Source organism: Poeciliopsis prolifica, unplaced genomic scaffold (genome assembly GCF_027474105.1).
Source record: "Poeciliopsis prolifica strain line A6 unplaced genomic scaffold, Auburn_PproV2 SCAFFOLD013, whole genome shotgun sequence".
Lineage (NCBI taxonomy): Eukaryota > Metazoa > Chordata > Actinopteri > Cyprinodontiformes > Poeciliidae > Poeciliopsis > Poeciliopsis prolifica.
The window spans coordinates 2,008,393-2,034,318 of NW_026562388.1; the positions used below are offsets into that span (position 1 = coordinate 2,008,393).

A 25,926-nucleotide genomic window follows, 5' to 3' on the forward strand; every position below is an offset into this window, starting at 1 on the left:
CCCGGACCTGCTCTGTGTCACGAGGCAGACAGAGCAGACAGCACTAATGTGTGAAACTGATTATTTCAGTCACTCTCAAGAGGCCCACTGGAAAGAGGTAGACTGTCTGCTGGGAGAACTGGTTGTCTCCTGTCAGGTCTTTAATGAGGCGCAAGTGAATGTAGCAGTCACATGCACCGCTGGATTGTGAGAAATTCAGACCCCGGTTTCCAACTCCACCCGCCTCTCTCAGAAAGCCCAATTTGTGTCGAAGACAGTAAAGCCTTGGAAGAAGGAAAGCCGATCCACCAGAGCCACGTTTCAGCGTCTTGTCTTACCTACAAATTTCTACAAGTCACTCTTTCTGAAAGAGAGCATTGTGATTCAACCAAGGGCTGCCTACTCCTCTTGTGGAAGAGAGGGAAAAGGAAGCGGGGGTGAATATGTTCCACTGGCCTAAAGATTTCCCGCCTGGCTTTGCCAGGCTGTGACAAAGATGTGACGCATTCAAGTGCTGCTAGACGGTTATTGAAAGGATTATTGAAAAGATTCTAAAACCATTAAAAAATTAAACCGATTATCTATTATTCTTTTATTTAATACCAATTTTTAAAATCTGGTAGCAGCACACAAAACATCACTGGATGACTTCGGTGAAAAAAAAAGGGTAACATTTTCACTATCACAACATTCAGGTGATCTGAGACTAATAGGGATGCTATAAATAGTGGACATTCACTTTGTTCAGGAAGGCTAGGCTAATCGCAACCATACAAAGTCCTGTAACTCATTCAATAACATATGAATCAACATAGTTTTGTGTAACATAATCTTTCATTGTGTAGAACACACATACACTTAATGAACATATTAGGCTTATCATTCAAAGCTGTATGTTTTTACTGGTCATAAATAGCACCATAGCTTTGAAAGTGTATCCAGCAGCATAAGCTAATATATCAACAACTACAGATTCTTATTTCATTTTCATTTTTTGATTTAAATTAATTGATAGCAAAAATTTGCATTCAAGTAAAAGCAGCACTCTAACATATTTTTAAGTTTTTTTTCAAGTTTTCATTCTTCATTAAGAAATTACTCAAGAGGGAAAAAGGATTTGGTAAAAATTCTGTCTACTGAGTAGTTGATAATATCATAATATGTAGAAATGAAGTTGTCAGACAAAACATAGAGTCGTGTGCTAGTTCTGGTGTTTATAGACTAAAATGGAGAAAAAAAATGCAAATTGATAACGCAATCACAAAAATAATACATTTGAAGCAGAAGAAACACTCCTCTTTTTTTCATATATAAAACTAATGTAATTCACACTTACAGAAGGTAATGTATGCCAGGACTGGGTAAAGTGCTTTCAAATGACAATATGTTTACTGTATGTTCAGTTGACCTACAGGTCTTTCCTCCTCTATAGCATCTGACCAGCTACAAAGGTTGCTTATAATTTGAGTAGTATGATGAAAGTAAACCTTATAAATATTTAAAAGATGGCAAAAATGACAAGTTCAAGATATTTTTCTGTCTCATCATTTAGTTAAAAATAAAGGAAACAACAGAAATAGGTGTAGTATTTCTGGTGTGATCCACTGTTGCTCTAACTGGGAATGCTTTAGGCTCCATCTAAAAACCTGCTTCAAACAGAAAGACTATTCAGCCTGGATTATAGTAAGTGAAGGGCGAGAAGAGAGTTGTAAGATATTCACAAAACATATTTGAACATTTCTTTATTTTATTTTTTTTTTTACGAAGGAGGGGGGTTTTGTTGCCGAGTAGGAATATTTCCGACAGTCCATGAAGTAGTCAGGGAGGGATTTGTGTTGTAAGTAGGCGGGGATATGCAAATGAGGCGCAGATGCTCTGGCTCTGTGGACGGCGGGACACTTGCTGTTTTTGGCAGAACCAGAGCACGAGGAGAGGAGAAATCCCGGGTGGACAGACAAAACTAGCAGACCCGCATTTCCCACAGCTCCAACATGGCCTCAAAGTGCCCCAAGTGCGACAAGACGGTGTATTTCGGTGAGTAATGCATTGCAGAGGGGAGTTTTGTGTGCTTAAATTACGTTTGACCTATAATAACGCTGTCGCTAATTTAAAAGTAAACATTTTGAAACATTTGGGTCCATTATTTATATGCGTTGTGTTGTTTTTAGATTGTTTAATGCAACAATTATGTTTGTGCTATGGAGATGCATTGAAAGTAACACCGCTTTTTAAAAAAAATGAAGTTTAGAATGTGAGCAAATCTTCCCCACCATGCACCTACATATTTGGTCAAATTTTGTCTGCTGTTGTGGCTGTGATGAATTATCACTAGACTGGCGGAGAATATTTCAACTTTTCCCAGTTTTCCCAAAGGATTCCTCACTGAAGTCCTCAACATTTCTTTCACTGAGCCAATTTTAGGGGTCAGAGCCACTGGAAAGGTAAATGATTCACTTGAGCAAACTTTGTAAAAACCCAAAAAGAAAGTAAACCAACCCATTTTTGATTGGATGACCCCCTCTTTATCTGATCAGTGTGGAAATTTGTGATGTTTGTGCCGTCTGCTGCAGATCAGATGAAGGATTTATCCCGCTCTGAGTCTGATCTGTGGCATTTTCAATTTGTTGTGTTTGGTAAAGCTCCAAGCTGGGCTGTTGGCTCTGGAGAATAACTGTCAGAGACCTATTGCCAAGAGAGCCATATGCTATGAGTGTCCACTCACAGGAGATGGTAGGAAAATCATGCTGCGTCAGTGGGATGGGAACCTGGAAATGTACATCTTTTTCATCCTTGTAAACAAAAGTGAGAAATCAAAACACCCACATGACGAGAGTTCTGACTCATACTTCAATACAGCCAGGATGATTACTACTTATATGCTCTGTTTTATGAAAAGATGCTTAGAGTTTGAGCTGTGCCTAGATTATAGGAGCTTAGATTCCCAACATAAACAGTAATTTACATCCTCTGCTCTTCATGTGCATCCTACTCTGTTGATTTTTTTGATTTTTTTAATTTTAGCTTGTGCTGTTGATTATTATTTTTTGTTTTATAATCCACTGTTTGTGTTGGAAAAAACACAGAAAGCACAGCTCTACGCAATTCGCAGTGCTCATCAGTGGGGGTCAAAAGCAATTATGTGAGTGGATGGAAGGACTGTTACGTAACAGAAGCGGCCCAAAGCACACATCACAGCTGCTCCTCATCCTCCGGGTCCTGGGAGTCACTGGCCTGGAATAATATCCCTACAAATAAGATTTATTTACAGATTTCAAACATATGAGTATTCACTTCTCTGTGTAGCCTTAATTCTCTGCATCATGCGAGTCCCAGGTCCCCATTGGTGCACGTTATTTGTCTTTATGTAACGCACTTTGGTCCGGGTCAGTTATTTTTGCGTGAGGTGTGTCTTGTTGGGTGGAGCAAGTGATGAAGATGATGAAGGGATCATGGGGGAGTGCTGGGAGGCGTTAATGACAATAGAGCACGGCTGTGAAATGCGTAAGGGGGAATGGGAGAGGTCAGGGTGGGAGTAACATTTGTCCTGCAATAACAGCATGCCTAATGACTGTCAGATACTGCAAAATAAGTTCAGCAGCGCTACCTACGCACACTCACACACACATGCTCCTTACAATTACATTGCCCATGAAAGAGGTGAGGAATTCTGAGCAGGGGCGAATGAACAAGTCTGCAGGAATGTAGAAGTTACAAAGCAGACATGAGTGGGTGTGATGATCAATCCTTCTGTCCATTGTGTTCTCCTTATGAGGTTGTGGTGCTTCGAAGGTAAGAAGTCAAGAAAGATGTAGAAGACTTCTCCCCAGAGATGCTCTCCAGCTGAGTTTCAAGTGGCTAGAAAACCTCCAGAGGGAGATATTTTGATCAGAGGCCTGAACTATCTCAGAGGACTCCTTTTGCCCTGGAGGACTGGTGACTTTACTTAGATGTCCTTAGCTTATCTCCGACCGTCTTCTTTCCAGTTCTTTTGGACTTGATCCATCTCTTATTAACATCGGAGAAGATTGGATGGTCGTAAGAAATGTAGAACCTCCCTATTTGGCTCAGCTCTTTCATCAACTGACTCCTTTCTATGTGGAGGGGCAGTGGCTCGACTTTGAGACCAAGACATTCACCTTATCTCTAAAGCCAAGCCAACCAATGAAGGAAGCTAATCTCAGTCATTTATATGCAAGGTGTGTTTGTTTTGGTCATGAACTATGTGTCATGTTGGGGTTTAGCGAGACCAGTATTTTTAGATCTTTGTTTTTTGGTCCTTTTACAAATGACTTGTTGATGCATCGGAAAATCGAGAGCTTTGCTCTTTCGACCAGATTTTTCTTTGTTTGAGTCCTTTCGATGTGGAAGAGCAGCAGCTCTTGTCAGAGCTCCCCTGGCTATTGGAACAAGTTGTCAGTCTTGAGGTCATTATCTGAATCTCACATGGATCATGACTCCTTGTGAAGGATGAAGGTCTTTACCTAGACCTCCTCTGGAATGGTTGAGTTCCTGACCATATCTAAAAGGGTAAGTCCAATCTCCCAATAAATGAATTATAGCCCAGCTGTCTTTATCCATTCCACTATCATTCGTGGTAGATGTCAAGGAACTTGAACTCTACCACGGAGACTGACCTCCTAGTCCATCTTTTTCTTCAGAACTTTAGGTTTACTCTCAGAGCTCCTTAATATCCGGTTTCAAAATGCTTTCATGCTGAAGGTCATTGGCTGAGGATGCCAGTAGAACCGCATCATCTGCAAAAAGCAAATATGATGCAGTGAACTTCCCAAACAAAGACTCTCTTCTCTCCATGACTACACCTTTCATTTTGAAAATGTTCTTAAAAGTGTGTCATTGGTGGAGAAAATTGTCTATTTCCTGTCTTGCTTAGCTCTATTTTTTCTTCATGTGTTGTTGGTTTGGGATGTGATCTAAAAAGCTCCTACTCGCCTCCCCTGTAAAAACCCACCTGGCCCTCCATCTGGTTCCCTCAGAATGGGGGTTAAGCAACAGTAGATCCATTATTTAACTCCAAATATTTTTTTCTACATCTTTTCTAAATAGAAATGCTTTTTGAAAGGGCAGTGGTGAGCCGCGGCTGGGATGGAAATTCCTCTGGTTTTCCGTTGAAGCTTTATTGGGCGCTGACGTTTTAGGTTAATTGCAACTTGAGTGGAAAATGTTACCTCTACTTCTGGAGTTTCTGCTGCTTAAAATGCTGATTTGCTTTCAGGGACCCCAAATGAAAAACGTCAGGAATTAAAAAAAAAAAAAGGAAATCCCTCGCCAGAGTTGGTATTGAAAGAATGCGGAGGTCTCAGGGGATTGTATGGGTGTGTTTGGTTGAATTTCACATGTCCGCATTGTGGCCTCGCATCTGAAAGGGGACAGAAATGCTTGCAATAATATACCAGGGGGACTCTAGGCAGACATGCTGCCAGGCTCAGTGGGAATTCAGGCCATGTGATGGAGTCCAAGCCTGAATTCAGCTGATCTGTATCGTTTGCACGACAAACAGGGGCAATGCATCTTTGTGCCACTAACTGAATAAACGAGGACTTAATGGGAACTAATGGAGCTCCTGTGCGAGCTTCTTCTTTCTCTCTTTTATCCACCGACTCCTCTCAGTCTCTTGGTGGCGGCCCAGGACCTGTAATTCCTGCTTCACTTTCCTTTCCGCTCTAACTGCACGGAAAGGGGGAAGCAGGGTGAGATGGTTTTGCCTTTCTTTAAGCAGAGACTCCCTGAGTGCTTCATGCATTCTAATGAGAGGCGACATCTCTATTCACACAGGGCTGTTTCTGTCTCTGCGCACGGTTCTCTTTCCAGAGAGCCCGACTACCTTCGTCCGACCGAGGGGGAAAAGGCCAGCGGTCCGTTTCCCACACTCCTCTATTCCCACTTTTATTGCGCACAATACACCTTATTTATCCCACCCCACTTTTCTGTCAACGCTAGAGCACCCTGTTTTCCACTTGGCTGCCCAGCGGGCTGGGTAAATGTGCTTTGTCGGTTATGTAACATCTTTTTCTTTTCTTGAGGTTTTTTCCTCCCGCTTTTTTGGAATTGCATAACCCACCAGCTCCTGTGCGGCAGTCACCAAGGGTCCTCTTTCTCTGCCTTTATGAGGCACAAATATGATCCTCTAATGGAGATGACATTAAGCTCTGTGCTGACGGCTCGTCTTTTACCACTGCTTCGCACACAGGTACAACCATTGCTGCGGTTTCACTTGTTACGCAACAGCACAGAGGAGCACAGTCGGTTGTTCATCCTAATGTACAGCGTATTCTCCCTGTTCTGAAGTGCAATAAAAGATGAGGTTGGCACAAATATTAGTAAGCCTACTATTACAGAGTGCCACTTAATCTTAAACTGTAAAATCTGACAAGGTTAGAATATTTACATAGAGTGGCATCTCTTTTGTTGGAGATACTGAAAAGCCGAATCTTGTTTTTAATGCACACACAGGCCTGACACGATAACAAATTTAGCTGGACGATAAATAAAGAAATTACTGCGATAACCAATAATGTTGTTGAACTTGTTTTAATTAATCATGCGATTAATTAATTTATTGATTATTGTGACATGCCTATGCACACAGTTCCAGTTAAACTTCCAGCAGAGTTACAAAAACATCATATGTTTACATTTGTGATGGTGGGAATAAAAAAGCTTTTTTTGGCATATCTTCCACACAGCCAGCTGGCACCAATCATCCATCCATCGTCTTATCCAGCAAGGTTTGGTAGGGGAGTCGGTCCACCATCAGGACACATCCTGGATAGAACACCAGTCCATCACAGAGGACAGAAAGACTTTCTTCTAAGGTTAAGTTAGAGATTCCAGTTAAACCTAACATGATCTGTGAGGTTCTCCTTTCACATCCATGGGGAGAACCTGCTATTTCCCCAGGCTGAAACCCAGGACCTTCTTGATCCAAGGCATTATTGCAGACAATTGCTCTCACAGTTGGGATGTAGATTGTTTTTGGTAGTTCCAAAGACTTGGTGACCTCATTATGGTGTGTTCTCTCCGTACTTGGAAGTCAGATTTTCAGAATTTCCGGAAAATCGACAGGAATGGCCCCTGAAGTCGGAATTTAAGCTTTAATAGCTCTAGCTCGGTATGCAATAATGACTTTTTTTTAATATATATATCTTTAAAAAACAAAATACAATTTTGTGGGTACTCCATCTATTTCATGTTTCTTTTAGTCCAGTTATCATATAGCTTAGACAAAGCTGCAACTTCATTGCTGCATTTAAGTGAGAAGGAAAGTTCTCAATAGATAAATATGTTGTGAGAAGCAGCTTACCAAAGTAAAATCTGTTGCACAAATGACTTGGAGGAAACAATATCTGCAAACGTCTGTGCTTGTAATCAGCTAGGAGGAGCTGGAAAAGAAGTGAAATCAAATATCAGACCGGTATCATTATTCATGTCTCCTACATGTATTGCACGTGCATGCCTTGAGGTGCTTGATAAGATTGGGGGTCATGTTTGTGTTTTTTGGGATATTGACGATTGTAAAGAGAAATAGCTGGAGCCCATTTTACAGATATGACAACAAAGCATCCAATCGATCCAATGGAAAGATCAATTTGGGAACACACCACATTCCCAAATCGATGCCTTTTGAGGTTTTCCAGGTTTTAATTTGTGTAAATGGTGCATGCACTTGGTTTGGACATGATTCAGAATATGAAAATTGTATGCACCTCATACAATACAGTATTTTTAATGTTCTAAGTATGGAACCTGATTTAATTGTACTAAAAGTGGAAACAGAAATTTTCATTGAATTAGAACTTCCCCTTTTACACTCTGGAGATTCTTCTCTGGACCATCTTGCCACACAGACATGTAGTCCATGCAGTTAGGCCTCAAGACTCATTTAAAACCGTCTGCACTTTATAGCACTCTCATGCGATGTCTTCCCTTTGGGACTCATTATCAAATTAAAGCAATCTGGTGCACAATGCAAAGTCATAGAAATGACTCCACTTCCTGTTTGGTGAAGCGCTCGATCTTTGTGAACGCCGGGCAGCTTGGACATTGTGTCCCTTTTTTCCTGGAGAAAGGAGCTTTGGGAGGGAACAAGTCAAAGAGAGATGAACGGTCGAGTGGCTGCTTCGCCCACGGGTCTGCCGGTCGGCACAGGCAGGACGCACATTAACTGCAGTCCATTTACATCAGCCAGCGGGACTCACAAGGTCGGCCTCGCTTGTACACAAAGGGAGGGGCGGCGGGGTGTGAGCCCTTAGAGGAAACCTCGCCCCGTCTGAGGCAATGGACGACCTCCAGAGCTGGTTTTGCTATGAGGTTGCATCAGCCACTGGGAGTGAGCTGGATCCAAAAAGATGTTTTTAGTCGCTGTGAAGCAAAAGAACAACCACCCCGAACAGTCGCTATGAGCCGCTCAGGGAGCTACGAGCGTGTACCGACCATAAATAAATCAATTCTGCTGGTTAACGCTGCCATCAGGGTCAGCCCGATGTTACTTTTACCAGATTTAGCAACATCCCAAAACTGCTGTCGCACTAAAAATAAAACTGAGGGGGATTTACAGGATAAATTTCCCAGTATTTAAAAAAAAAGTTAATCTAATGTAATAGCATTTTCCTAAATTAAATTTAAGCTACACTCTCTCTCTATAGTTTTTTTTGTGTAATTGTTTTAAATTAGTGTTCTTGTTGGTGCTTTACTCTTCGATCTCCATCTACTAGATCTTTTTAAATATATTAAAAAAGAAAATGATCACTTTGTGCATACTTTTCTGTGAGTTAAAGAAAGTTTTCTCCTCCTAAGATAAATAGAGAAAATTGTGATCATGATATTATCTTAAACACAGGGTGATGTTACAAAAATACAAAAATGACCTACTTAGATCCCCTCACTATCCTCTGCAGGGCCCTCTTTTCTGCTGGAGTTCCACACTGAGATCCAGCTCTCAACCACAGCTCAGTAAAACAATGTGAGGATGTTGGTAGAAGGTGGTGTTTGTTCCTTAGTGAAACCTCAGACATTGAGTTTTACAGAGAAAATTGGAATGAAGTGAGCAAGAAATGTAGTTTTCCAAACAGTCCTTGGTCCTGTAACTCCATCCTTGAGTTTATCTGTATGTTTTGTTTTAAAGGCTGCATTTCTCCTCTGGCCATTTATATTTATTTATTATGAAGTTAAAATAAACCTTCGTTTGGTCTGTCAGTGTTGGTAAAGCCTCCCCGCCCCGTTCACAGGGAACCCATTAAGTAGGAGCAGAATATGTTGCAAAACCCTGTTAATCTTCATCAAATGTGGCCAAAGCTACTTTTTCATAGGGTTGCTGCACAACGCTCCCTTTCCTGTTTATTTACATCCTTCCTTATTTACATCCTTCTGTATTTTTTTTACCTTCTTTGATCCTTTCTTTTTTCCTTTTCACTTTGTGTCTTTCCATCATCCTTTAGGGAGTAAAGAAAGACAGGAAGATCCTCTTTCCAAGTTCTTTCCTACTTCTTCCTTAAGATGTTTATCCATTTCTCTCTTCTTTCTTTTCTAATACTTTCCTTTCTTCCTAGTATCCACCAGGAAGGATTTCTCTGTTTTGTCTGCTTTCCTTGTGTCCTTCTTTCCTTGTGCTTTTCCTTCTGTTTAGTCCTTGCTTCCTCCTGTTCTTCCTCCCTTTCTTGTGTCCTTCCTTGTGTTTCTTGCTTTCCATTTCTTCCTTTTGGTTTTTATAGGATCTGTATCTAAAGCCTGTTAACTTTAGCGTTTGCCATACATTTGTCGTTGTTTATTTTCCACTTTTATACATTTTAAAATGTGTATAAAGAATGGTGAACTCTGGGAATTTGAGTCTTGAAAATGATTCTACTGTAAAATGAGAAGGGACCTTGTATATATAAAAAGACAGACTTAGTCTGTGTGTCTGTAGTTGTTATGTTCTTTTGTTATTTTTGAGCCTCATCATTTTCATAATTAATCTAAGAATGTTCCCGCTTGAATGCACTGTACAGCTTTATATCGAGTTTGCATCTTGAATGTTTTGTAACGAGCAGACAATAAACAAAAACATGGACTAAATTCACAGCATATTTATCTATTGAGAACTTTTCTTTGGTGCATGAAAGCCCATTGTCTTTATGTGAAGGAAAAGGTCAGAAGTGCTTGAGGGTGTTTTTCCTCCAGAGAGCGGAACAAGGATGCAGACAGGAAAACACAGGGCGCTTGGTTTTTCCCTTTGGTTAGATGTTGTTGTTTCTCCTGGGACAAGCTGAGCAGCCTCCAGTCTGTTCCTCAGGTGTGTGGAGCCACAGTTATCACGCTGAAATCACAAACACCCGTGTGGACACAGCTGTGTCTAGTTGGACGAACAGGGTAAAGAAGCTGGTGAAGGGAGAAAAGGCAGAACACATGGGTCCAGGTTAGCTCAGGCTGCAACAGAAGAGCATAAAAGACCGGGTGAAGCATTAGGTGAATCCTTAAGTTTGTCACACCAGAACCATCATGGCAGATGGTAGCTTGTTAGTTCTATCTGATGAATCCAAATGATGACCAGATTTTTCTCTTATTGAAACCAGCTCCTGATCAGAAACCAGTCCTGTTGTTCTCTTCCTTGTCAAGCAAATTACATTTCCGTCTGTTACACCCTGATCGAATTATTGAGTGATAAGTAAACACATATATTAGATTTCCAAACCCAGACCTACTTATGGAGCTTCCTGTTGTTTTTTTAAATGCTGTGAATTCGGCTGTGTAAATTTTGCTCGGCGCTCCGTTCTCGTTGATCACTCGTGAGAAAAACGGGCACAATCTCTCCCCCCCAGACCCTCCCAAAAAAAACCAGAGTCCACCGGCAGCTTTGGCGCAGCTGCTCTGTCACTGCTGACAATCAGGGAAAGGTAATTAAGTCATTGGGAGAAATGTGGCTTAATGTTTCCCCTCAGAAGGCTGCTCGTTAGTGCTCCGTTTCCTAATGCTCTGTCCAATTATGCTGTGTTTGTGGACCATTTGTTGCAGGTCTGTTCCCAAGCTGCTGCCTTTATGGAAAAACCCGGTCTGATGGCAGTCTAGACTAAAATGCATGTCACCACCGAAGCGAACAGGGCGAATTAAATTAGAACCTCCAGGAGGCTTTTTGTGACGTAAACGGCATGGATACTCGAATGATCTCAAACCCAATCACGAGTAAGTCATGCTCGCTAATGCTAAATCTATTTGATGTTGAAGGGACCTTTTTATTCTCCTTAGTTAAAATCATTTGACCACAGTTTGCCAGAAATAGCCTTTTGTGAAATGATATTATGTGGGGTTTATAGTGACATGTAGGCCTGTCACGATAATAGATTTTGTTGGGCGATTAATTCTCAAAAAATTATTGCGATAAACGATAATATTGTTTAAAGTGGAGAGCACCGGAGTGGAGCCTTTTATCATGCGATTAATTGATTTATTGTTTATCGCGACAGGCCTAGAGACATGCAGATGCTTTCTTTTGTTTTGTTGTGAAGAACACTGCCTTGTTTATTTGCATTTCATTACAGATCAAGCTAGTCGTGTTATTTTTTTCTTATACAGTAGAAGTTTTTTCTGCTCATGGAGTTTGGTTTAATGTTTTTAATGTAGCTGGTGTTTTTTATTGCTCTGTTTTTGGGTATGCATATTTAACGGATCCATGAACCTCCATGTGTTTCATTAGCATTTTATGTGACAGACCCCCACAAAGTCATGGCTCATCATAGTTTTCAAAAATGTTTAAAATAGAGAAAAAAACATGCAGCTTGCATTTTCATTCTCCATTACAGTGTGTTCCAAATTATTAAGCAAATTGGATTTAAATGTCATAAAGAATTTTTTTTTTTGTTGTACTATTAAATTTATAGATTGCATTGTGTGTCAGGGCTCTTTAATCACTGTAATTAATTTCAGAGAGCTGGTTGATTAGTTTGTCTGGTGAACTCAATTAAAGGAAATCTACTTCAGAAGGATGTTCCACATTATTGCCTCACATTCTCACAAGTTTCAAGCAATATGGGAAAGAGAAAGGATCTCTGCTGACGAACATCATCAGATGTTGTCAGTGCTGTATGACAAGATATGAAAACATTAAGTATTGAACGAAAACTGAAGCGTTATCGTACTGTGAAGAGATTTGTACAGATAAAGGCATAATGAGGAAGGTTTCTGTTAGATAAATTTATGGGATTAAGAGAGCAGCTGTTAAAATGCCCTTACAAAGCAGCAAACAGTCATTTGAAGCTGCTGGAGCCTCTGGACCTGAAGGTGGGGGATCCTCCAGAGGCCTGCGGTGCATGAACCGACTATTGGGCTCCTAACCAGAGCTCACAAGCAGAAATGCTCGCAGTGGGCCCAGCCGTACATGAAGATTCATTTTCAAATAGACTTGTCCACTGATGACTGCTGTGCAACCCTGGATGGTCCAGATGGATGCAGTAGGAAATATGCTTTGATTTTGTACTTCTGACTATATTTAGAGATCAGTCAGATGGAAATTTAACCTTTCACTCTCAAATCTTTTGCATCATCTAACAGGTTTTCTCCCACTATCACTCCCTGTTTCTCCATTAATTCTGAGCAGCTGTTTCTCCTGGAAAAGAATCAGTCCACAGCATCATCCCGCCGCCATCATGTATTACCATTTGAAGGGTCTGCTTTTAATGTCACTATAACTTTATTCCTTATCTCTCCGGTGTGTTCCATGGTCTGGATTAATTTATGTAGAGGTATTGGAGTAAAAAGGACTAAAAAACTGTCAAAAAATGACCAAATCTTAAGTATTTTGTCCATTTTCAAGTGCAAATATCTTGCAAATAAATTTCAGCAAGATATAGTTTTTTTTTTAATTGTTTGTTTGTTTTGGGGTTTTTTTGTGTATAATGCTTTTACTATGACAAAAACGTTCTACTTCCACAGGCAGATTATTTTGCATATAGCTACACATTTTTCCCATAAGTGAAATAAACTGCCAGTAGAACTTGTACTTATTGGGTTGATCGATATCTTTTTAATCAATTTTAGGTTTGTCTTATTTCTAGTGTACTAAGATATTTGCACTAGAAACAGGACCAAAATACTTGGCAAGATCTTGTGTTTTTGCAGTGAATGCAAATGCACTTTTTTATTTTTTTTTTATTTGTATAAATAAACTAATATCAATTTCCTTACTATTTAAAGTTATACACTATTTTGTTTTGGTCTTACATAAAATCCTTCTAAAAAGAGTCTGTGTTTGTAACATGACATAATGAGGAAACGTTGATCAGAGACTCCTGAGCATCCTGAAAAGCTCAAATGAAGAAATTAAGTTAAAGGGCTTTTCAGAGGTGCAGGTATCCGTTGACCTCTGTCCAGCTCAGCATTACTGCAGGGTCCGTGCTCTGCTAGTCAGCGCTGACATTCTCGTTTTTGAAGGCACCGGCTCTCAGTTACATAAACACGAACTCTCTGTCAAATCCAAAGAGACTCTAAACGCCTCGGCAGCAATCGCAGCTCACATAAAACCCTTTCCACAAATGAAGGCCTTTACATGTGTGCACCCTAAATTATGGATTATTTAAATATCTCTAGTTAGTCTTCCGCATTTAATCTGTCCAGCTGCAGTACATTAAATAGGAGAGATGCTTGTCATGCGCAAGGAAATGGGACAATAAAGAGATGCCCAGTTCACTGAAAATGATCCTTTTCCCCATGGCTCTGTCAGGTAAGATGTACGAGTACCTTTCAGCTGGGAATTCCCCCCCTTTGTTTACATCAACATGCCCAGGAATCCCCCCTTTTTGTGGGCTTTGGATAGAGAGCAGACAGGATCTGGCACGTCCTCTTCAATGTTGACATTGCCAACGTGACTTTCTGTCAAGTTGCTCCCCCTTTGAGCCGGAGCCTGTTTGTTTTAAACCGGTGGAGGCTTTTACCCTCATGTAGGCTGGAGGTTGCTCTGCAGCGTTTTCATTTGCATCATTTGTTCCCACGTGTTCACTATTTTAGGATACCGTGATTGTTTATTGTTATGTAACGCATTTTGTTTGTGGGTGCATTAGTTTGAACTGAATAAAGGATGATGAGAGCAGATAGTGACTCAGTATATCTAGGCCAGCCCTCCTACTCTCCCTTTTCTTGCACTTAATACTCCAGATGAGCTCAACCTTCTTGTTAGATTAACGTCTTTTTCAAAGTGGGAGCTGTTAAACAGTGGCCGTCCGCAGAGAACAAGCAGCAGTCCTCCTGAAGTGTGTTTCCATTCATCCTCTGACTTTAAATCTCTGTGTCCATTTTTGTGAATGAGTCATTGACAGATAGATTTCCCAGAGGACACGCAGGCAGTTTTCCAGGACTCCCGTTTCTGCGCCATTCTGTCAACATTTGAAAGGTCAAATAGTGACCTCAGACATGAGAGGAAATGATGCAAATCTGCTTTGAAAAGAATCTGAACACATCCCGTTTTTACTTTTTCGAGCAGAAGCTGTGGCGAAAAGGAAACTGATTACTGGGTTGCTCAGACGTTAAGGGATGCTAATTTTCCTGTCCAAAATTGTTAATGTACAAATGTACAAAGAAAAATATCTGTCTGTAACTGTGGTGAATGACAATTTGACAAAAAATATTAAAAAATAAAATTCATGCAGCTCTCAGATAAACTGAGAAATTTCTTGAAAAATTTTGGTCTGCATTGTTGCTGAGGATGTGTTAAAATATGGTGGCATTGAATGGAAGCAGGAAAAAGTCTCACTTTTTTGTGCATAATCAGTCTGTTTCTTTACTTGTGCACCTCACCAATGTAATTGTCCAAATGTTATTCTTACACCTATGTACCTAGACAAGTTTACTTTTTTCCATAACAAGATATAAAAGCTACAGAGAATTCTTACCGAAGAAACTTTGTGCTCACAAACAACACCTGCAGTTTATTATTAAATATTAATTTAATGTTATTTCATAAACTGTGTTTTGTTTTTTCTCTGTCATGTGTGTTGGTTTCTTCCCTTGAACTCCCGATTTCTAAAGCACACCTGGTGCTGACCTTTGTTTTCTGTGATGAGGACCTGTTCTCGCGCCATCTTTTTTTTTTTTTTCTTAGGTTGTGAATAATATTTCAGATAATATTTCCAGATTTTATTGTCAAGAATCCAATCTGTTTTCTGTTAAAGATGACCTTACAAAGCTAAATATGGTTGTGCGTTCAATTTAAGAGAGTTGTGGGGCGAGGACTTTATCTGTGGTTTGACATTATTCATCTGCTTCGAAAAACTGTCGAAAGGCAGATTCTTTTCTTCAGCCTGAAATATCTTTGCTCTCTGGTTCAAGAATTAAAATTTTTCCATGCTGCAATTTATTGTGTAAATTCCAGCATAAATTGCTGGACTTATGAAGTTGTCCAATGCTTGGGCTTTTTCCAAGACGCCTTTTCCACGCAGAGAGTGAGTTTTTCCCCAGGTCTTGTTGTGATCTATTTGTTATAATTGACAGCGTTAACAGAGTGCAACTGGAGAAAGAACAGAGTAATCTCATCTCTAAGATCAATCCTGAGGGATTTTTTCCCCACTAGATAATTTAATGTGATTCCTTTGTCATTTATATCAAATCCAATCAAATTTAACTTGATTACCCAAAGAGGGAAGTTGATTTAATCAGGTTTACAAAGAAGTCAGTGAGAGTCGGTCAAAGGAGACATAGTCTAGCTATAAACCTGCCAATTTTCTACAACCAAGAAGTGTTACATGTGGCTATCAGGGGGTTGTATATGCATTTTTAATAGAAGAACATTGATTTTTATATTTTTTTTTATTTTATTTTATAAATGTTTTAGTGAAGTCAAGTGGCAATTGATCTAATGCCCAGACACAGTTTTCATAACTTTATTCTTTACAGGAATAACTTTTTTAGAAAATGACAGCTTTCAACAACACCATATACCCTTCTTAAATAATATCAGATTGCAGTAACCTCTAAACTCTGCAGTGTGGAAGTTGTTACTGATGGAGGAAAACTGAATTAAGGATGATGAGAGCAGATAGTGACTCAGTTAGCTATTTTGGACATCAGTGAAATGTTTCAAACTTAGTGCAGAGATGTAAGAAGTTATTTAAATAGAAACCCGTCTGCTATAGAAAATGCTAGATCTGGAAATGCAGGCAGTGTCTTGTAAACCTTGGAGTTCTGCTAATATGACATCCCAGATGTTACTTGCTATTGAAGTAATTTCAATATGTCAGGTCTGTCGTAATAATGGGTTGTTTTAAATAAGCAAAATCATGTTTTTCTCTTGCACAAACACAATGGGACGTCTCCTCTGCTCCTGATGCACAAACCTGAACTCAAATCAAGAAAGTTTGACAGAATTATTTTCAACGGCATTGAAATATTCTTTTTTAAAGAAATGGCACTGAAGTTTGTGTAGGCAGGTAGAGGCTGTAAAAAGAAATCAAGATCTAAAATCAAACACAAATCTGATTTGTGCATCTATGGTATTTATATCTTTTCTTTTTCAGTACCTTAAGGCTCTTGTCGTTTCAACTTTCGCTTCCAGACACAGTGTATATTTATTTAAACCATAAATGTATACTATAACATGAAACCATGTTGCAGTGTGGAGGAACAAGAGGAGCACCTTAATGTCTGCATATAAGCTGGCTGCATGCACACATGTTTGTGTGTTTATGAGCTGGGTCATGTAGGAAACGGGCCGAAGTTTCCGGCTATTTTTGCTGTTCCTTGATAAGAAAAGGTGTTTCCTCCGCTGTCGGGGCGACTCCTTGGGTCCCATTGTTGGGAGGCAGTGGTGATTTGTTGTGTTAGAAGTGTAGATTTTGGGTTCCTCGCCTGTCTGGACGCACGACAGAGAAGTGGACTGAAATGAGGTGGGGGGGGGGGGTCGGGTGGATCAGAGTGGGGGAAGGGAGTTAGATTTTTTGTTGTTGTTTTTTAATAGATTATTCAAGGAATCTGGGTTAGATATGGATCCCCCCCTGTTTCAACTGGACTGGCACTAACCCCGCTGTCAGTCAACCCGGCTATGACATCATCGCTGTATCCTGTGTTGTACACAGGCATCCCCACTGTTCCCGCCTCCAAGAAAACAATCCCTCTGTTGGCGTGATGACAGCATCCCCATCGAGGCCAGAGACAACACAGCACAAACCAATCATTATTGTAGATAGTGAAGCAATGGGGGACGTCATTCCTCCCTGCAGTGGCTGATTGAAGGGCGCTCTGTGATACAGACATGCACAATTGATAGAGGGGCCGAGGGGGAGGGCGGGATTATTCACAGTAATCGGCACAAATGTTTCTTGATGTGAATGTTTGCATTGATCCCACTTCCTTCTGTCTTTTGTCTTTGATTTGCAGCTGAGAAGGTGTCATCGCTTGGGAAGGACTGGCACAAACTGTGCCTCAAATGTGACCGCTGCAACAAGCTTCTGAATGCAGGAGGCCACGCAGAGGTCAGTGGGATCAAACTGTGAAAGAGCTCAGAGAAAGAAAAAAAAAAAACTTTTGTGTGGAATCACTTGGCTGCGTTTGAAGCTTTAGCAGTCCTGAATGTTTTTTTTTTCTTTGTCTCCATGAAAACATTAAATATTTGTTTTTTCTTCAAATTAGATTAAATTGCCATATAGACACTGTCAGAGAAAAGAGCTGTATTTGCTTTATGAGCTCATTAGTTTCAACCATTATTCATTCATGAGTTTTTTTTATTTAACCTTTATTTCACCAAGAAAATGCCAAAAAAGATTGCAAATCTTTTTTGCAAGAGAATCCTAGTCTGACATCTTCAAGTAAAGTCAACCTTTTTTATTTTTACATAAAATGTTTCTCCTGTTTCATATGTTTCTGTTGCCCTGAACCTTGTAGTAAGCTTTAAGTTATTTGATTACTTTTTTGGGAAGACGTCTGTGTTTAAGACGGTTTTTTTCGTCGAGGCTGACCAGTTTAATCTGTCTTCTTTTTTCACCAGTGTCAAAAAATCCACCATATTACCGTAAATGAGATGACATGGTAGAGTAGTCACAGGTCTGCAACTTTTAGGACGTTAGTATTCCTGCAGTCCATTCGTTGCTACTAAGAGCTACGAGTAAGAGCCAGAATCGATTGTTGCTTGGTGATTATCAGACTTGCAGACAGAATTTTGGCCTCTTGGACTTGAAGTGCCATGTCACACCACAGTCTTTTATAAGGTCCTGTGAAGCATCGGAGTGTTATTTTTCTTTCTCTGAGTCATGATAGGTCACAATCCTTGTGCATCTGTCACCGGATATATTTGTTTCTGCTTTCCGTTTTCTGGGCCTGTTTTGTGTGTCTCCTCGTGTCCGACGATATGTCGGGTCCTCATGGGAAGTTTTACTCCCTTTATCCGTGCAGGGTGAGCCGTTTTCAGATCCTGCATAGTCGGACTGCAGAACCACATCTCAGTCGGGTTCCCCTGTCCGCTTCTGTTTTTTGAGGATTCTCTCATCTCATCCTTTTTGATTCACCCATTCATGACCCGGGCAACTATGTGTTTTTTTTTTCTTCTTCTTAAACACTCTTCTTGATCTCCCGCTTTTTTCTTTCCTTTTGGTCAAAGAGGATGTGATCTCAACCTCTTTGGACACAAAAGCCATTTCCCCCCACAGACCCCAAAGGATGCTTGTCTGCTGTTTATGCTGTTTAATCTCTGCCTGATTACAGTACAGTAGTAGCACACAGTCTCTCTCCGAGGCCCTCGCTCGCTCTTCCCGCCATCCTTCGCTCCGTGGAGGACATCCAAGTCCCTCCCCACGCCACGACTCTTACTTTAACAGAAAAACGAGCCTCTCGTCGTCATGGAAACTCGAGGCCGGGTGACGTTTCTTCTGGAAAGAAATGTTGGAAGGGATTGTCCGGGAGTGCTGTTTGTTATCCTCGGTATGTGGAAGGTTATGAACCCCAGAAGGACGAGGACTGCTGCTTTAAAAGGAGACGGAAGGACAGGATGCGGCCCAGAGCGGCCTGACGTCTGTGGGCTAAATGGGGGCAGCAGTTCCCCCCCGAGGCAACCTCCAACGTGCGACGTGACAAGGTTGTTGACCCTGAAAGAGCATGGCTTTATTTGTTCCAGCACATTCAGAGGCGTTCTTTTTTTTTTTTAAACGCAACAATGCTGGAACATCAGAACCATCTGGACTCAGTTAACATCTATAAATCCTAATGGTCACAAATTAGCGCGTGTGCTGGTTTGAAATGTTTGATTTAATCTTTAACAGCTTCAAATCTGGTCAAAGTGAAATCCACATATGTTCAGATATGTGCATTTTCTTACAAACGGATTAAAAGCTACCAGACGTTTTCAACTGCAGCGACTTAAATGTCTGCTTCTTATCCACATTCGGGAGCTTTCGGCACTTTGCTGATGAGGACTGGCTCTTGTAGCAGCTTTAGGGTCAGCTGCATCATTTATGGGGTCGACAGTCTTCACGTGAGCCTAATGGGCCTTGATGATGCTCTGAAGCTGCCTGCACGGGTCACACACATGACGGCGTTGCACTCATGAACTGCTCATAAAAATGTCAGAATGATCAGGGACAGTCGAGCTAAATCAGTTTCTCCAATCCCAAAAACCTACAATCAGCAATGTTTTTAAATTTTTTATTTAATTTTATTTATATATATTTTTTTGCCATTTCCAATGTACAGGGCTCAAAGGCACTTAAATAACCAATTATATTCCACAGAAGGCATCTAATGTGGAAAAATGGTTTTGGTAGCATCTTGCTGTGGACGTTCTTTCATTTATCAGGGACATTATTGTTCCATTACATAAAATCCTGAAAAAGTACATTGAGGTTTCTAATTGTAATGTCAGAAACTGTAGAAAATGTTTTTAGAAGGCTCAGCTAACTGTGCTTCAAATGTAAACTCTCTTTTATCGCACTGCTCTTATTTTCAGCCATCTGAAATGATTAAACTCAGACAATACAGGAAGGAAATACTGTCCTGTTCGTTTACATAACCTGCAGCGTCGGGTCGTTCCTGAACCGCTGCTGACTCCAGCATACTAAGGCTCAAACGCATCGGAAATCCTAGAAGAAACATGAACTTTAAGATAATAAATAGGCGTTTTGTTAAGTAATAACTCATCCTGAAATGGTGGATGACAGAGAGTTTGTCCACAAAAAATAAAAAGTAAAGCAGTGAGACCTGCAGAGATGATTTACCAGCTGAAAGGTGAGCAGCGGTTTAGAAATCATAGCACAGAGTTGAAGCAAATCTCAAGTGTGTGTGACAGTGTGGGAGGTTTAATCACTGGGAAGAGAGTGGGCTTTTCTTTCAGCCGTGAATCCATTTGTGAGTTCGATTTGCATCCTGTTGGATCCTCAAATAGTAGTCCGACTCCGTGTCTTTGCGAGTCTCATTAAAGCCGAACGAGAGGGAGAGTGTGGCGGCTTTAACAACAGCTGATCCTGTCCCGGGTGATGCATTATTAAAGTCAGATCTTTTCTTTCTTCTTCTCCATCCTCTAAGGGAGAGAGAGAAAAAAAAAGAGCTCAGGTGGCCATGGCAAAGTGAGCAGTGTCTGGTTTTCCACTCATCACCCTGCAGGTCTCGCCACCTGCTCAGTGATTTTTCTCATCTATGGGCATCGGAACCTGCACACAGACCGGTGGCCCTTCACCCCTCCTCCTCTTCACACATCACATGTTTCTGCGGTGGCTAACACATTCCCAGTGTGCATCGGATTCAAGACCTTTTATGTCACAATTTGGATTATACTTTTTTTTCCCTCCTCCTTTTTCCTTGAGAGTGGAAACACGATGTCTGTCACACATGTGCAGACACAAAGCTCCCATTGAAGTGTGTGTGTGTGTGTGTGTGTGTGTGTGTGTGTGTGTGTGTGTGTGTGTGTGTGTGTGTGTGTGTGTGTGTGTGTGTGTGTGTGTGTGTGTGTGTGAATTCATCAACAGAGACCGGTTCCCTCGATACAGTAGCGCTCGTTATTTTGGGTTGAAGCACCCTGTGACGATGACTTCATCATTAGGTGGCAGAAGGGTGAAAAAAAAGCTCAATTTTTGGACATGTTCCTCCAGCTGCAATATTTTTAACACTGGGAAAGTGTGTGAACGTCATGACTTCACACACACATCATGTCCAGCTTCCTTTCTGCGTCAGACGGGTGTGTTTTATGTGCTCAAGTGGATCAGTCTGGGGGGTTTCTCCTGCTAATCATGATATGTTCTCTCTCCATGCAGCACGATGGAAGGCCCTACTGCCACAAACCATGCTATGCTGCCCTCTTTGGGCCAAAAGGTGAACTGCATTCCCCTCTCCCACTGTTACATTATTAAAAACCCATTTGATTTATTTAAGCAGTGTTTCTCGGCCGATTAGATGCATGTAATGCTCTATATTTGGCTCCTTCCAGCTGTACGTGTTATACAATATAATCTGAAACATTTCAATATAGCTAATTCATCTAATAAACATTATGTCAACTAAATGTGTGTAATTCTAAATCTTTTTTTAAAATCTTTTTACTCGAGGTGTTAACATTGGGGGAGCAGGTTCTTATGTGTACGATGCTCCAGCCAACAACAACACTGGCGGGGATTCGGCCTCTAAAGTTGAAGAGAAGCGTGTGTTCGCGCCAAAGGCGCCATCAAAAGGTATCTCAGATGCAGTGCTCCTAAAAATTCTGCTGTTGGTTTAGAATCTACGGGAGACAATGATCCGACGTTCTCTTTGTTTGAGAGTTTGATGTGAAGGCTGCAACTGATGATTATGTGAGTAATCGATTGTTCCCTGGTCTGATTTTTTAAAAATCGGCACAGTCTGTAGATTTTTAACTTAACAATTTAATCAGTTTTTATGCAATATTGGAAATGCGTTAAACGATGCAAATAAACAAAGAATCAGTTTTTGTTAAAATAAGAAAATAAACATTTTATTGCCCAAAATGAAATAACACCAGGCTTTTTGTTCACTAATCCTCTCTGACAAAGAACAGCTGGATGTACACGGAGATTAAATGACACACAGGGGGATTTTATGTAATTAGATGCCCTCCGAGGCACCTAGTTGGAAATTTAGATGTTTAATTAGTAAATTAGATGCAGAACGTAACCGGCTGCACAGAACTTAGAAGGCATCAGGATAAATGAGGGTAAATACAAATAGGATGTGAAATTTTATGAAAATCATTTGTAATTGTTCTTCCGTTTTTTGCAATTAAGATCTAATTTGTGTTTAGCTATCAAATAAAATGTAGCATGAGAAACTGTGGAGAGGCTCTGAGTGTGAATACTTGGTGTTTTGGATCCGTCGGTCTACTGAGCCTCATGTTTGTGTGGAAAACATGGAAGCTGCCGTTTAATTAGGGCACATTTCTCGTCATCTAAGGTGTTACAAAGCTCACCTCATGATGGAATCTGAAAGAAAACAATGAGTTAAGTGTCTGAACTCGGCAATATTTGGGTGTTTTAAATAAGCTTCCCTTGAAATCCATAAAACATAACATTTCTTTCATTATTGCCCCAGTGGAGTTCACACCTAGCAGTTTTCATTCATTTTTGTTTTGTACATTTGTTCTTTAGAGACTTACCTCTACATGTCTTTTTTATTATTATTATTTCCTGCAGCTGGCAGCATTACCACTTTCTCCGGCGAGGCCAACCTTTGTCCCCGATGCAACAAGAAGGTGTACTTTGGTGAGTCGTTGAAACACATCCCTGAACCCAGTATCGCAAAGAACTTTAGAGGAAGAGGCGCAGACGTGCAAAGCGCGTCACGAGGCGTCTGGCAGATGTTTGAAATATGTGTGTGGTCCCTTTAGCCGAGAAGGTGACCTCCCTGGGGAAGGACTGGCACCGGCCCTGTCTGCGCTGTGAGAGGTGCAGCAAGACTCTGGCTCCTGGCAGCCACGCAGAGGTGACGACTCACATTAGGTTTTGGGTTTTACTGTGCAGCCTAATACAGCACTGTTAAAAATATTAAATTAAAACCATCATTCATAAAACACCACACACTTTGAGTCCGTGATGTAACTTGATTGTGCTACCTGACAATCAAGTTAAGTAGCAGCGCATAGGAAATATTGACAGCACAAATCCCCCCCTTTTCCACCTCCAAGCTAACATTATGAGGAGGAATTACTTGAAAAGGTCACTTCATATTTCCATTAGCAGACTTCTTCAAGTCTTTTATTACGTCTGAAATCATCCTCTGTCTCGTGGATTCTTTAATTTAGAAGCTCTCTAATAAAAGAAATATAATCTACAAAGGTCAAGACTTGATTCCCCAGAATGTTTTTACTGCTGTTTTGTAGAGGCAGCACAAATCAGCTGTAGTCTGATTTTTGTCCTTGAATATGTAACGTTAATCTGTAGCTGTGAGAGCTTTTTTTCTTTTGTTATTATTATTATTATTATTATTATTTCATTCCATTTCAGAATAACTTTATGAAACTAATTGTCGTCGTCTCCTCCCCCATCCAGCATGACGGCCAGCCCTACTGCCACAAACCCTGCTACGCCGTCCTCTTTGGACCCAAAGGTAACCGCTAGGGGGCGCTGTCGACCCACAAATCTCCGACTGACACTTGAAAGAGAATGTCACACAAGTGTTTCTGAAAAGCCACTTTCCACTGTGACTGTGCAGCGACCCGTCCCACTGATCCTTTACCTTGTTTTTCCCCCCCTCCTCTTTGCTGCCCTCCTGACTGTTCTCCCGCTGTTCTCCCTTTCTGGTCTCTCCAGGCGTCAACACTGGCGGCGTGGGCAGCTACATCTATGACAAGGAGCCCAGTGCAGTGACCCAGCCTTGAACCTTTTGTCCCCCACACCCACCTCAGCCTCACCCTCCTCTTCTCTACATTACACTGACCAACACCCACAGTATTATGTGCTGATGTTTTTTTTTTCCCCTCCCTACTCGTTTGTTCATACCTGAGGCAGCCGTCGGTCGGCTGCGACTCCCTTTCCCAGGATCAAATAAAGCAGCACGGAGGAAAATTAACTGCACTCAAATGCAGAAAGGAGCACAGACACGTCAAAGTATCTCATATAATGCACATTAAAAAAAAAAAAATCTGACGAAGGATATTTTGTCGAGTTTCTAGTGGAAGTATCTTAGTACATTTGAAATAAGACTGAGCTAATTTACAAGTAGCTTTTCAGCAAGATGTAATAGCTTATTTTGAGTCAATAATTCTATATATTTGATTTTAAAAAGTACTAGTTCCACTTGCAAATTATTTCATTTATAACATATGGAAAAATGTCTTGTTATAGTGAAAAAATTTGCTAGTGAATTTATTTATTTTCTATCAATGTTAGGGAACTATTTACTGACAACAAGTTCCTGTATCTTGGTCAAAAGTTACTAATAGGTTAGTTGTGCCTTTTTAAAGTGTACTAAGATATTTGCACCAGAAACTAAAACTTTATGTTGCTTTCAGTGTGCTTTTTTTTTTCATTTTTCTTCACAAAAGCTAAAGCTGTTGCCACGTTTACACTGTAACACGGTTTCACAACGGGAGACTTCAGGTCTCTCCGTCTCACATATTTCAGCCAGCAAAAGTTAATTGAATCTGTCCTCCGGGTTATTTAGGGATATATATGCGAGGAAATAAAAATCTGACCGCCAGGGATTCTCAGGTGCTGCTTTGCTGCCGCCTGACGACAGACAGAGAAATTCAACCTCGGAGGCCGTTTGCACGCACAGATGGTCTTGAGGAATGGAGCGCCGTGCCAATAATTCTCTTTATTTTACAAACGCCATATTCGTAGTTTGGCTGTGTGACAATGTTGCTGCTGCGAGAGGGAAGAAATCTGAGCGCGTTATGCAAAGGTGGAGGAAAAGCATTACAAACGTGACCCTTACATATACTCTAAAACATCAGTTTGATTTGACTTTCACATGTGAGAATAATGCAAACAAAACAAAACAAAAAGAAGTTTGGAATACAGTGCCTGCTGCGTTACAATCATAAGGTTTATTGTTGTCAATAATAGTAAATGGTAATTGTTTTGAACATTTTACAAATTGGAAAAAAATGTGACATACATTGGTGTTTTCATCTCCCCTGGAGCAATGTTGTTCTCTTGAGTTGTGTTTTATAAGTGACCTATCAAAGGTGGCTCGTTGACTCTGATTTTATTTAGTTGTGCTAAAAGTTAAAGGGCCTCGCTGCAAATGCACCGAATTCTGGCGATTTGTAAGATAAGAGTTTCAAAACCCATTTTCTTTTGAGCACGCCTTGGTTTGTCAGATAAAAACCCGATTGAAGTTTGTGCTGATGGCATAAGCGAGCAGTTGGATTCTTTCACAAGGCGCCGCAAACTTGTAAGCTCAGCAGGGCGAACATGCCCCCCCAGAGCCCGCCCATCCACTACATGTTAAATGTTTTGGGGTTTTTATTTTCCTAAAATTTATGATGTGGGTGAAGTTCGGAGGAGGTTGGGTTGTGGGTATTTATTGCTTTAGCTGAAGTCCTTTAAATTTCAGCCATCGTACTGCTAGCTTCCGTTCGGAAGAACACATCATGAAGATGATTAAACAAAGCAATGCCTGCTGTACAAACTCTTTAATGATCAAGATTTATTTTTATTCTTTTGAAAAAAAAAAGTGACCCTGCTGTTGTTTTCCAGGATATGATGCTCTATTTTAAGTTTTTTTTTTGCCTTTAGCCAACATGTTAGCTTAGCTTGTAGACGTATGGACAAATCATTCTGTAAGAATGTGCATTTTAGTATTAATGTATGATCGTCACTGTTTGTTGTGCATCGTAGGGCTTCATAGACACTCACCGGGCGACGGCCTTTGTGTTTTTATTTTTTGTTTCATTGTATTTTATTTCAGGAGCTCCATTTCTGTGTTATCAAAGACGTTTGACTAATTCTGTTACTTTTTTCTTTTCATAAACTGCAATAAACGAACACTAAACTCGCTGCAGGTTTCTTCCTTCTTTTTTTTGTTTTTTTTGTTAACATT

General features: G+C 40.6%; 1 protein-coding gene across 1 annotated transcript; it reads left to right on the top strand.

The window, feature by feature from the left end:
- Positions 1 to 1,856: 1,856 nt before the first annotated feature.
- Positions 1,857 to 25,883, top strand: crip2 (cysteine-rich protein 2). Its single transcript, XM_055038110.1, has 8 exons — positions 1,857 to 2,013; positions 17,332 to 17,426; positions 21,189 to 21,246; positions 21,480 to 21,602; positions 22,575 to 22,643; positions 22,769 to 22,863; positions 23,430 to 23,487; positions 23,691 to 25,883. The coding sequence occupies exons 1-8, from the start codon at positions 1,971 to 1,973 to the stop codon at positions 23,756 to 23,758; spliced, it is 609 nt and encodes a 202-aa protein (XP_054894085.1). The 5' UTR covers positions 1,857 to 1,970; the 3' UTR covers positions 23,759 to 25,883.
- Positions 25,884 to 25,926: the final 43 nt, after the last annotated feature.

What these genes read in the sequence shown, in the direction of transcription:
- crip2 (XM_055038110.1), top strand. Translation starts at nt 1,971, where the DNA reads ATGGCCTCAAAGTGCCCCAAGTGCGACAAGACGGTGTATTTCG. An exon ending in ATGCAGGAGGCCACGCAGAG is followed by an intron (nt 17,427 to 21,188) that starts GTCAGTGGGATC and finishes CTCTCCATGCAG; the next exon opens with CACGATGGAAGGCCCTACTG. An exon ending in CGTCCTCTTTGGACCCAAAG is followed by an intron (nt 23,488 to 23,690) that starts GTAACCGCTAGG and finishes TGGTCTCTCCAG; the next exon opens with GCGTCAACACTGGCGGCGTG.